A 12,975-nucleotide genomic window follows, 5' to 3' on the forward strand; every position below is an offset into this window, starting at 1 on the left:
CAGGGTTCTGGCAGGGAACTGCCCGCATTGTGCTGCCCCAGGCTGGCCCTGGTCCTCAAGGGCATCCTGCACAGGACGGACCCTAAGGAGGGCTGGATGCATGCTCCAGCCCACAGGAGTTGGGGTCCACAGGGCCATCTTACTGGGCAGTGAGCCCATCTGCTCGATAGGTAAAAAATACTATTCTACAGCCTCTCTGGACAAGAATGTCCCCACACTGGGGCGTTTTCCAATACAGAGAGGGATGGCAAGGCCAGCGGACAGGGCAACTCTTCTTCCAGGACAGCTCCTCACAGGTGAATGGTCCTGTCCATGGTCACCTGCAGTCCCCTGCCTCCCCACTCTCAGACGCCTCGGCCCGGGTGAGCTGCTGTGGGCCACATTTGGCACAGCCCAAGCCTTCAGCAGCCTTACTGTGTAGCAACCAAGCAGGGTCCAGATCCCTCCTGTCCCCAGAGCACAGACCCTTGAGGCATCTTGAAGCACCCTCCATGGCTCAGGATGCCGTCTGGCCACACACAAACCCAACCCCCTGACAGGGGTCTCTGGCAGGCCTTCCCAACCCTGGAGTGGCCAGGACTCTGCCTTGAACCCAGGTCAGGCTCCAGGTTGCTCCCTGATGAGTCCTCTCTCAGTCACAAGCACAGCTCCAGTGGTGGACTGATCCTGGTCACGTGCACACCTCCAGTGGTGGGCTGATCCTAGTCACGTGCACAGCTCCAGTGGTGGACTGATCCTGGTCACGTGCACAGCTCCAGTGGTGGGCTGATCCTGGTCACATGCACAGCTCCAGTGGTGGGCTGATCCTGGTCACGTGCACACCTCCAGTGGTGGGCTGATCTCAGTATGTGCACACCTCCAGTGGTGGGCTGATCCTGGTCACGTGCACACCTCCAGTGGTGGGCTGATCCTGGTCACATGCACAGCTCCAGTGGTGGGCTGATCCTAGTCACGTGCACAGCTCCAGTGGTGGACTGATCCTGGTCACGTGCACAGCTCCAGTGGTGGGCTGATCCTGGTCACGTGCACACCTCCAGTGGTGGACTGATCCCAGTCACGTGCACACCTCCAGTGGTGGGCTGATCCTGGTCACATGCACAGCTCCAGTGGTGGACTGATCCTAGTCACATGCACAGCTCCAGTGGTGGACTGATCCTGGTCACATGCACACCTCCAGTGGTGGGCTGATCCTGGTATGTGCACAGCTCCAGTGGTGGGCTGATCCTAGTCACGTGCACACCTCCAGTGGTGAACTGATCCTGGTCACGTGCACAGCTCCAGTGGTGGGCTGATCCTGGTCACATGCACAGCTCCAGTGATGGACTGATCTTGGCATGTGTACACCTCCAGTGGTGGGCTGATCCTAGTCACGTGCACACCTCCAGTGGTGGGCTGATCCTGGTCACATGCACAGCTCCAGTGGTGAACTGATCCCGGTCACATGCACAGCTCCAGTGGTGGGCTGATCTTGGTATGTGCATACCTCCAGTGGTGGACTGATCCTGGTCACATGCACAGCTCCAGTGGTGGACTGATCCTAGTCACGCGCACAGCTCCAGTGTTGGACTGATCCTGGTCACGTGCACAGCTCCAGTGGTGGGCTGATCCTGGTCACGTGCACAGCTCCAGTGGTGGGCTGATCCCGGTCACGTGCACACCTCCAGTGGTGGGCTGATCCCGGTATGTGCACACCTCCAGTGATGGACTGATCCTGGTCACGTGCACAGCTCCAGTGGTGGACTAATCCTGGTCACATGCACAGCTCCAGTGGTGGACTGATCCTGGTCACATGCACAGCTCCAGTGGTGGGCTGATCCTGGTATGTGCACAGCTCCAGTGGTGGGCTGATCCTAGTCACGTGCACACCTCCAGTGGTGAACTGATCCTGGTCACGTGCACAGCTCCAGTGATGGACTGATCTTGGTATGTGTACACCTCCAGTGGTGGGCTGATCCTAGTCACGTGCACACCTCCAGTGGTGGGCTGATCCTGGTCACATGCACACCTCCAGTGATGGACTGATCCTGGTCACGTGCACAGCTCCAGTGATGAACTGATCCTAGTCACATGCACAGCTCCAGTGGTGGACTGATCCTGGTCACATGCACACCTCCAGTGATGGACTGATCCTGGTCACGTGCACAGCTCCAGTGATGAACTGATCCTAGTCACATGCACAGCTCCAGTGGTGGACTGATCCTGGTCACATGCACACCTCCAGTGGTGAACTGATCCTGGTCACGTGCACACCTCCAGTGGTGGGCTGATCCTGGTCACATGCACAGCTCCAGTGATGGACTGATCTTGGTATGTGTACACCTCCAGTGGTGGGCTGATCCTAGTCACGTGCACACCTCCAGTGGTGGGCTGATCCTAGTCACATGCACAGCTCCAGTGGTGAACTGATCCCGGTCACATGCACAGCTCCAGTGGTGGGCTGATCTTGGTATGTGCATACCTCCAGTGGTGGACTGATCCTGGTCACATGCACAGCTCCAGTAGTGGACTGATCCTAGTCACGCGCACAGCTCCAGTGGTGGACTGATCCTGGTCACGTGCACAGCTCCAGTGGTGGGCTGATCCTGGTCACGTGCACAGCTCCAGTGGTGGGCTGATCCCCGTCACGTGCACACCTCCAGTGGTGGGCTGATCCCGGTATGTGCACACCTCCAGTGATGGACTGATCCTGGTCACGTGCACACCTCCAGTGGTGGACTGATCCTGGTCACATGCACAGCTCCAGTAGTGGACTGATCCTAGTCACGTGCACACCTCCAGTGGTGGACTGATCCTGGTCACATGCACAGCTCCAGTGGTGGGCTGATCCTGGTCACATGCACATCTCCAGTGGTGGGCTGATCTTGGTATGTGCATACCTCCAGTGGTGGGCTGATCTTGGTATGTGCATACCTCCAGTGGTGGACTGATCTTGGTATGTGCATACCTCCAGTGGTGGGCTGATCCTAGTCAGGTGCACATCTCAGTGGTGAAAGGCTCCATCTACAGACAGGACCCAGATCCTCTCAAGTCAGCCCTGGCTCTCAGGCAGCTCATTAGCCTTTCTATTGTACTGACAGGCAGAGCAGGGGACAAGGACATCCGGCCACCTGCTCCTGTGGTAGGAGATATGGAGTACATGGGAATGACCCACCTGGTCCACCTAGATAGGACACACCTGGGAACAGGTGTATCCCTGGATACGTGACAGGCTGCTTGTGGCTCTATGATGGAAACTCGCGCGCCCATGTCTCCACAGACTGGCCTGTCGGAGTGACAGAAGATGAGGGAAGAAGACGCACGGAGACATTCCAAGGCACACAAAGACACAACAGGCCACAGCACCACTGGCCCATGAGAACACCCCGTTACAAGCCATGAATGAAGGAAAAGCTAGGAGCCCAGCCCCTGGTTTGTTCAAAAGCTGTGCAAGAGGAATAAAGGCATGGAACTGGTCAGAAAGAGCAATCACTCTCCTCATGTGTTCCAGACTTCTCCCAGTTGCTGCCAGTGCTGTGTATTGTTTTTGTAACAATTACTTTAAAAAGAAGTGATCAGCCCGATGCCAGTGACTCACACCTGTAATCCTAGCTATTCAGGAGCCTGAGGTCAAAGACAACCTGGGCAGAAAAGTCTGTGAGATCCTCTCTCTAAAATAACCAGCAAAAGGCTGGAGACATGGCTCAAGCCAAGCAAGCAAGTATGAGGCCTGAGTTTAAACCCTAGTACTGACAAAATAATAATACTAAGGAACAGTGTCGCCAGGTGTTTCTGCAGCAGATGAAGGAGCCAGCCCGGCGCGAGTCCCATAACCATCTGTCTCAGACACAGCACGCCTCCCTACTGCTGCGTCCACACCCCACTCTGCGTGCCCTGCGTGTGGGAACCCCGGACTCGGGAAGCACAGAGCCGCCTCGGGTCTCCACCCCGCAGACAGGGCTTCCCTCAGCAGTGCCTCCCAAACACCGGCCCTTCCTGAAAGCTGGCAGCGATGAGCCAGCCACCACCCTGAAGAGCTCCACCAAAGGAGTCCAGCATGCGCATATCCACCCAAGGAGGCAGCGCTGTGGGTGCGTTTCAGGACCATGGCCAGCACCCCAGAGCGAGCCTCCCTCTCAGCTGCCCCAGCCCACCTCCTGGCATGGAACTAACTCCCAGAAGAGGTGGGAGCGTGACCCTCAGCCCCTCCCCTGTCTCTGGCTGGCCACCTCCCACAAACAGCACACACAGAGCTACTCAGCAACACTTGCTGTCTGGTTCAAGGGAAAATGTGACTGGCGATGAGAGTCCTTCCTCTAGCCATCTCGCCTAGACACGGCCTCTGCACGTGTTCGTGCAGACATCCGCTTGCAGGAGCCTCCCTGCAGCGCCTGGTGGAAGGGAAACCCCAGGACAGGCCTCCGTGAATGGGGAACCTGGCATAAGTGTATCCATGCACCTGGGCCACCGTCCCGGCCCTCACGGTGCAGGCAGCACACGCACAGTCAGGAGCTACACGGAGGTACATGCGCTGAACCACCAGGACGTGTGCCAAGAACATCTTGGAAGAAGCTCTGCTCTTTTTATTCTGCGACAGGTACTGAACTCAGTAGCTGACATTTTTGCTCACTGCCTGGCACTCTACCTGAGCCATGCCTCCAAACCCTCACTAGACATTTTTAAATATGTCTCAGGGTTTTCCGCCATGCTTTGTTTTCCGTGTGTGTTCTTTGTGAAACTGACCTATTCTGGAAGGAGATGAGAAGGGCAGTAGTCTCCAGTCCACCAAGAGGCCTCCCAGGCTGGCTTGGGGGTAAGGAGGTCAGCGCCAGAAGCTGCTGACCGGCACCCCGGGGCCAAACTCCACCCCACCACGGGGCCTGCCCCAAGCAGGGCTGTCCCTTGCAGACAGGCTGTCCCTGGCCTGTTGGCTTTGCGCCCAGGAGCATATTTCTGCACTCTGAGAGAGGCAGTCACGGAGACCTGCCCACAGCACCGCTCGGTGCCCCACACACTCACCGTGACTCCTTATCCACAAGCCCTGACCGGGCCTTCCAAATCCCTGCCTTGCCCTCAAAGCTCCTCGCTGCTCCTCACTACTGAACCCAAGGCACTTCGCCCTTCCCCCTACTCCCCGGAAACTGTCTTTCCAAGCCTAAACAGAAGCGTAAGGAGCAGGACAAGGCAGGACCAGGAGGCCAAGGCAGACCCCGGCCACAAAGGGGGTGGGCAGACCCCGGGCCCGGGCCCCCACAGAGGGGGTTGAAGACACAGCAGGACTCTTCAGGCCGCCCAGGCAGCCTGAGGCTCCTGGCATCACATGACACCCCAGAGCTCTGCAGATACTGGTTCCAACAACTCCTGTCAGAATGTGCTGGAACAATCACTTTTCCGGACAGTCACAAAATTATCCCCAGTAATGCAAGAGGAAACTGAAGACCTAATTTTGTTTGGGGCGGGGAGCCGGCAGAGCCAGTGGCAAGAGGCTCTAGAACCGACCCGGCCTCAGGTCCCGGCCCAGAGAAGCCTCTGACACCAAGGCCTCGCTTTCTGTGCAGAGAAGCTGCTGCAGGAGCGGTGGGACACTGGCCGGCAGCCCTTCCTGTGGGCCACTCGAGCACAACAGGCAGGGACAGCCAGGGGACATGGGTCTGAGGACCAAAGGCCCTGGGGGACAGCTCCTGCTCACAAGAGCCATGTCTCTCCGCGTCTCACTTCGTCTAACCATCCACCTGCCTGGCCCTGGGAATGAAGTGGTAACGGGAACACCAAGAGCCCAGAAGACTCTTGCAGCCAAGTTGTGCGCCAGGGCTGCAGCCTGGCACGCTGGCTGCCTCTGCCATTATTCTCGGCCTGCTTGCAGAATTTCCTTTCCAAGATCCCACCTGGGAAACACAGACAGGAAGCCCTGCACCGGCTCACATCCCACAAGGGGACACACCTCGGATTCCCAGGGGAGACCTGGGACCGGTCAGCAGAGAGCCTGGGCCCGCAGAGAACCCAGCTGGAGTCGGTGGTGGATGGCTGGGCAGCAGGGTGGCCGTGTGAGTCAGCTCCAGGCTGCTCCTCGGGGACAACCCCGGAGCAGCTTCCCCTCTGCCCTCCACGCTGGGCCCAGCTGCACTGTGCCCGCTGTGGTTAGGCAGCTGGACAGGTGCCGCGGGGCCACCTCCTCCCAGCCTCAGCCTGGCGCGTCACCACAAGCCAGCAAGGCACCGTTTTAAGATGCCCCTGCTCAAGGAGCTGTCAGCACATTGCTGTCTGAAAGCAGAGCTCAGCTCCAGCCCCTGAAGGGAGAGGGGCGCGCGCCCTACACGCAGGAGCAGCACTCATGGAGAAATGGGCCCAGCCTGGCTGACTGCACCCCAGCCTGGCTGGCTGACTGCACCCCAGCCTGGCTGACTGCACCCCAGCCGACACAGCCACGGCTGCGTGGAAATCGATGCCTGGGGCTTTCTTGAGGCTCCTCCTCAGCCTCAAGGGCTTGCCGGAACCTCCTTCCCGCTGAGGTGTTTTGCCAACCAAACAGTTCCTCTCCTCCGTGCTGACTCCCGAGGACGCCCAAGCAGGATGTCTCTGAACTCCTGCAGCCACAGAGCAAGAACTCTGTTCTAGGGAATGACCAGCTCCTGGGTGGGCTCACAGCAAACCCCCAACATCCGGAACCCAGAGCTCACACCCAGATGTGTGCTTCTAGTTACCGTGCAGCCCCAACCAACTCTCAAGGTCAAGGCACTGACGTACAGGCATGAGAATTTTCCAAGGGACTGGACGAGGGTCAGAAGCTGAAGGACACTGTCCAGGGCAGGCAGTGTCAGTCACCCCAGCCTCCACGCCCCATCTGGCAAGCCTGGCAGGTTGTAAGGACGGTGGCAGGCCTGAGCACCGAACAGCAGCACCAAGTGCTGGGCCACATGACTCATGTGAGTCACATGACACAGGGCCCTGCCATACCCAAGGCTGTCACTCCCACTTCGTGACAAGGAATCGGGTCCTCAGCAGGGAGGCAGCGCCAGCAAGAGCCTTGAAGACAATCTCCCTCGTCTTTAAGTCCCAGGCCTCCAGCGGCCCACCACGCCACCGAGCCTCACACCAGCGGGGCAGGAAGCGGACGGGCCCCTGGGGGATCTGAGGCTGCGTCTGTCCACAGCATACACGCTGACCAGCAATCTCATACTTCAGTTTCGTTACGTTTATGCCTAAGGTATCTCAAACGACCCACAGCAAGGTGGGCTGCTTTACCTGGACGCCGTGTGGAACACAACGTGGGACACTCAGCAAAGCATGGGTGGTGGCACCAGCCTGGAGCAGCGGCCTCCTCCCTAAACAGGGCCGTCCCAGCCCCACCCTGTCCTGTCCAACCTCAAGGACAGAGAGCACAGCACAGACAGCCTTCTGCATGACAATTCAGCCCTCTCAAGTTCAAACACCCCGTGAGGTGTTCCCCCAAGAGTGCTCGGCCCTGACACTTGTACATTTCCCCAGCTCTGCCCCATCTTATACAAGAGTTTTGCCAAACAGACGGTGAGACCCGCAGGCCAGGCCCGCCCAGCCCCCAGCCCCCAGCCGGCAGCATGCTGACAAGCGGGTGCTCACCATGCTGCCCCCATGCATGCTGCGTAGCCCACCAGGAGAATGGGGACTGAAGTCTGCAATTCATTTAATAACGAGAAGAGCTGGGAGCAGGCCTCCTCTGGACTCTGCCCATGCGCTGGACCCTCCTGCAGGCTCTTCCAAACCATGTGTGATTCAGAACTGGAGAAGCCTCCGACGGACGTGGTCCAGCGTGGTCCACATCAAAAGTCTTCAGGCCACTGACCACAGCCTGTGTCCTCCTGAGGCTGTGTATAGGCCGATTTGAATATCTGACTCACACAGATTTTTGTAGAACTACTGTAGTCTGAGACACTGCCCAGAAAGCCCCCTACCAGCCTGCTAATTAACTATGTGTTCCATTACCATACAGAAACAAGAATGTTTAGAAATTTACCCCCATGAGTGACCAAGACAGACTGATTTAAAATAGTTCACCATTTTAGAGTAATCACTGTGAGGGTTAGGAATGCTACAGAGATTTGGAAGATGGATAAGCCCAGGTTCCCAGCAAACCCAGGTCTCCCTGGAAAACACCCTCTGAGGCATTTTCACTTTGGGGGAAATTTCCATACGATTCTCCGACCCCTCAGTCAATAGACATCTCCTCCTCAGGCGGGCTGAGACTGTGGGGAGAAGTTGAGAGCAGGCCACCGTTCGCAGACGTGGCCTCTCTCGGGGGAAGAGTACCCAGCCGCAGAGGCCTGGCCCTGTCACAGGGCTCTGAGGCTGTCCCCACCGAACCAGGGCCCTCTGAGGGCTCCTTTGAGCCTTAAAAGCGACCACAGGGATGAGAAGGGGTGATGAAGGGGCCCAGGGGCGGGTGGGCTCCACCCCACTGGGTTGTCCGGGGAAGGACCACCAAAGAGCCTGGAGGGAAGCCTGGCTGGGGCGGGTGGGCACAAGTCAGGCAGCCCACACCAGCATGGCCCCGGAGCTCCCAAGGCCTCCCAGAACAGAGGCACCAACTGTGAGGGAAGCAGCCCCAAGACTCAGCCGCGAGTATTCACTCAGAGTTTCCATTTAGGCGATGTTAAACACCATCTCCTCCTAGCCTAGCCACCCTCCACCAGTGTTGGGAAGGGTATGCAGTCTGCACCCCAGCGCCCTCCTCCGAGGCAGAGGCCCACCCACAGCCCACACAGGAAAGCCAACAGGACCCCGGCTTCCCTGCCCTGCCCACCTGGCAGGAGCAGTCCCATCACCGTCCAGGTCCCATTCCCTCTGCGGCCCGAGTCACAGGAGGGCCAGGCCAGGCTCTCACCTGCAGCTCCAAAACCTGACCCCTAGGCAGCTCCCTGGAGCCGCCCGCCTTGATCACCCATGTCTGCCCAGTCAGGGCCTCTCCTGACTTGGTACTCCACACAGACTGTCTGTGCAGCCCCGGGCTGGGTGCGGGACTCTGCCACTTCCACAGGCCCTTCTAGAAATGCTCACAAGCAGCGCAAAATGGCTACAGCTCTGCCAGAGGTGCACGGCAGGGCCCTGTGGCTGGCGGCCTGAGTGATCCTGCCCACCAAGCCCTGGGCCCAGGGCAGTGGCCTCCTTCCCCACTCTGGGCAGCGGTGGCCAGCCAGGATTCTGTCAGGAATGGTCAAGCGGCTGGCACCGCTGGGCCTTTCACAACGCTCAGAAACCAGGCTCAGGTAGCCAAAGGCAGAAGAAAATGGCTCAGGAGGACCCAGCACTGACTAGACCTGGGGCTCCCTTCTACTGTGAGGTCCTTTCCCACCAGGCTGTCCAAGAAGAGAAGGGACTCCACCCCATTATTAACCACTGAGCAGGCCAAAGGCCCATGCATCACGGCCAGTTCATGTGGCCTAGCAGGGGAACACACATGCTCCAAACCCCGGGATTCCACACCTGGGAGCCCGGGGGATGGGCCAGGAACAACCACCGCTTTCAGGGGACATGTCACCTGTCACTCCACAGCCAGACCCAGAGCGGACACCCAGAGCACAGGAAACGGCTGTCTCCCCTTCTCTGACAAGGCTTCAGAGGTTCTGAGCCAAACCTGGCTGTCTGACTCAGGAAGTGAGGGCCCAAAGACCCTGCTGGGTCTGCACATCCTTCCTGCCTTCCCCGCTCTCCCCGGAGCACTGCTGTGGCAGCTCCCCTGCAGCCTCCCTATCGGGAGTTGAGGAGGGCCTGGAACAGGAGGGCAGCCTCCACAGTGAAAGCCTCACCCCAGGTCTCACACTGGCCACACAGCTCTGGAGGCTGCCACTCAGGAAGTGGGCAGCAGAGACCCAGGGGCTGGCCAAATCCGGCCAAATTCTGAACTGCCAGCCAGAAGGACCACAACCAGTCCCCTGGACCCTTGAGTTTTGTTCTGTCTGCATCTCAGATGTGACTAGTGCCAGGCTGGCCAACCACAGCCAGCCTCCACAGAAGCCTCTGGCCCCAGTCAGGCAGAGAGGGAGGCAGCAGCGCAGGTGGGAAACCTGCTCCACCTTGCTGGAGTTGGTGGCACAGGCCCGCACAGGGCGGCCAGGGAAGCCCCACACTGGGCAGTCTCCAGACCTCCGGCAGAAGCCACCAAAGGCTGTGGACACGCCAGGACACCTGCCCTGCAGGCAGCCTGGCATTTCCCTCCGTGGATCTACCTCCACCACCCCCCACGTCACATTCCAGAACATACACTGAGCACAATCACTGCACACACCCTCGGGGCGGAAGACTTCCCCAGAACCTGCTCCCCATTTCCAGTCCAAAATACCTCTTTCACACAAAATGGCTGAGTCCTGCGCTCTTCTTGTGTCCCTGGTTAGCTGGAACAAGAGAGCAAGCATCTCACACAGGGAGGCTGTGCACACTTGCACAACTTGTAAATACCACAAACATCCATGAGTGCACAAACACCAGGGCCATGCCAGGAGCAGGGCGGAGGCAGACCCCCGAGCCGGAGCCCCCAAGGGGTACAGCCCACTCGGGGACCAGGGCTGAGGCCCCAGGACAGACAGCAGCCTGCTGCTCTTGGCTTCGGCTGCCAAGGGGATCAAAGCCCCGATGTGCAGGGGGCCTTCAGCGGCGATGCAGGGGTCGGCTTGTGCTGAGGGCAAGGAGGTGGGGGGAGCAGAGGGGGGGCTCAAGCCCGGCCATGAATGGGGTCGCAGGCAGCTGCCAAAGGCTAAACCTGGGGTGATGCCGGGACCCCTCCCCATCTCTGCCACCAACAGCTCGGGGGCTGGCGAGACCTCTCCCTCGGCCCCCACCCGCTGGGGGACCCTGAGAAGGCCCAGGCCGCCCGCCCGGCCGCCTCGCTGGCCCTTTGTTCCGCGCCGTGGGCCCTGGGGAGGGGCCTCGGGGCCCGGGTCTGGCGCGCGGCGCCGCGCCGGGCCGGACACCCCGGCCCCTCCGCGAGCCAGCTGCGGGATGGCTCTCCATCGCGGCGCTCCGCTCTGAGCAGGGCCCGCAGTGCCGGGAGCGGCTGCCAGGGCGGGCGGGCGCGCACGCACACGGAGACCCCGCGGCGCGGCGCGGCCCGCACCGGAGGCCCCGCCGCCCGCCGCCCGCCGCCCCCGCCGCCGCCCGCACTCACACGTAGGCGTGGTAGATGAACGCCCAGCCGCGGGGCCGCTCCAGCACGTTGTAGAGGAAATTCTGCAGCTTGCGGTAGAAGGCGTTGCGCTTCGGGGGCTTCCCGGCCCCGGCGCCGCCCGCGCGCGGCTTGCTCAGGATGCTGCCGCGCTTGGGGGCCTCGGAGCCGGCGATGAGCAGCGCGCCGTCGCGGGTGGAGTCGGGCGCGCCGGGGTCCAGCCCCACGAAGCCCACCTTGAGCTTCTTCTCCCCGCTCGGGCCGGGGTACACGCCGCCGTTGCGCGACTTTTGCACCATGGTGCCGGGCGGGCGGCGCCCCGGCCGGGCGCGGGCTCAGCGCGGACGGCGCGCGGGGGGCGGCGAGGGCCCCAGCCCAGGCCCCGGGCCCGGGAGCCGCATGGCCGAGGCGGCGGCGGCGGCGGCGGCGGCGGCGGCGGCGGCGGCGGCGGGCGGTCCTGCCGGGCCCGGCCGCGCGCGGGGACGCTGCGGGCACCTCGCTCCGCGCGCGCCTGGACGCCTGGCTCGGGGCCGCGCTGACTCCGCCCCGCGCCCGCCAGGCCACGCCCCGCGCCCGCCAGGCCACGCCCCGCGCCCGCCAGGCCACGCCCGCTCCCGCCAGGCCACGCCCCGCGTCCGCCAGGCCACGCCCGCGCCCGCCAGGCCACGCCCTGCGTCCGCCAGGCCACGCCCCGCGCCCGCCAGGCCCCGCCCCCCAGCCCTGTGGTCACCCCTGACCCGGGCAGGCCCATGTCGGCGCCGCCCGGCCGGCCTCCAGGTCGGACGCTGGCCCGGGCCCCTGTGGCCGGGAGGGTGTGGGCTCTGGCCGAGCTCTAGGGCAAGGTCCGCACGCAGACCACGTGTTTAGGCCCCAAGCCCCACATTGGGTGCAGGGAGAGTCGGGGGGCTTTCTAGGACACGGGTGGGGCTGGGCCGGCGCAGGCTCGGGCAGGGGCGGCTCCCGGAGGCTAGGAAGCAAGAGGAGAGGCCAGACCCCAGACGGACCCGGGCGGAGGCCAGGGCAGCACGGAGGCCCACGGAGATGCTGGTCCAGGACTCGGGACGTAGACAGGTGTCAGCTAGCGAGGGGAGCACAGGCCGGGATCATAAGCGTCCTGCGAGGATCTCTGGGCCATCCCGCAGGCCGGGCTCCCAGCACCGGCACCTCGCCACACCCCTCTCCAGGGCCCCTCCTGCACACCTGGGCAGCATCAGCTACAGGTGTATCACCTGACCATATCCAGCCTCCTCTCCTCCGCTCACCTCCACCAGCACCGCATGAGCTTGCTTTTCTTTAAAAAAAAAAAAAAAAAAATGGCCAGGCGCCGGTGGCTCATGCCTGTCATCCTAGCTACTCAGGAGGCTGAGATCTGAGGATCATGGTTCAAAGCCAGCCTGGGCAGGAAAGCCCATGAGACTCTTATGGTGCTGTGGCTCCAGTGGCAGAGCACTCGCCTTGAGCTGAAGAGCTGAGGGACAGCGCCCAGCCCCAGAGTTCAAGCCCCCCCCCAAAAAAAAATGTTACTTATATGATTATTTTAAGACAGAGTTAGAAGCCAGGTGGCTCATGCTGTAATCCTAGTAGCTACGTGGGAGGCTGAAAGCTAGAGGGTTTCAGAGGAGTTTGTGAGACTCCATCTCCAATTAATTAGCAACGCTTATCCTGCTGAGGAGAAATCGGGGCTTGCTCCCTCCTGGGAGAGCAGCTTCTCAGGTTTGAGGTCAGAGCAGAGTGGAACTGGAGGTCAGAGTTGGTTTCCAGGGACCTCTAGCAGGTGCCTTACACCAAGCTGAGGGGCAGGCTCAAGGCACTATGGAGTTTCCTGGCATCAGGAGGAACAACGGTCTTCATTTTGTCTTTCAGAAGAG

The 12,975-nt window shown here is 61.0% G+C and overlaps 1 protein-coding gene across 6 annotated transcripts in view; it reads right to left on the minus strand.

Annotated features, from left to right (window-relative positions):
• Nucleotides 1-11,497, minus strand: part of Kcnq2 (potassium voltage-gated channel subfamily Q member 2) — a 59,296-nt gene extending 47,799 nt beyond the window's left edge. For 5 of the 6 annotated variants that reach the window (XM_042672265.1, XM_042672263.1, XM_042672262.1 and 2 more), the window contains exon 1: nt 11,111-11,406. In XM_042672265.1, the coding sequence (XP_042528199.1) occupies nt 11,111-11,406 (296 nt within the window). Of the gene's footprint in view, nt 1-11,110 lie in introns of all 6 variants that reach the window. The other variant, XM_042672264.1, reaches the window with a different exon arrangement.
• Between the last annotated feature and the right edge of the window lie 1,478 nt (nt 11,498-12,975).

The sequence above is a fragment of the Dipodomys spectabilis genome, unplaced genomic scaffold (genome assembly GCF_019054845.1).
Source record: "Dipodomys spectabilis isolate Male_0828 unplaced genomic scaffold, ASM1905484v1 ptg000692l, whole genome shotgun sequence".
Classification (NCBI taxonomy): Eukaryota; Metazoa; Chordata; class Mammalia; order Rodentia; family Heteromyidae; genus Dipodomys; species Dipodomys spectabilis.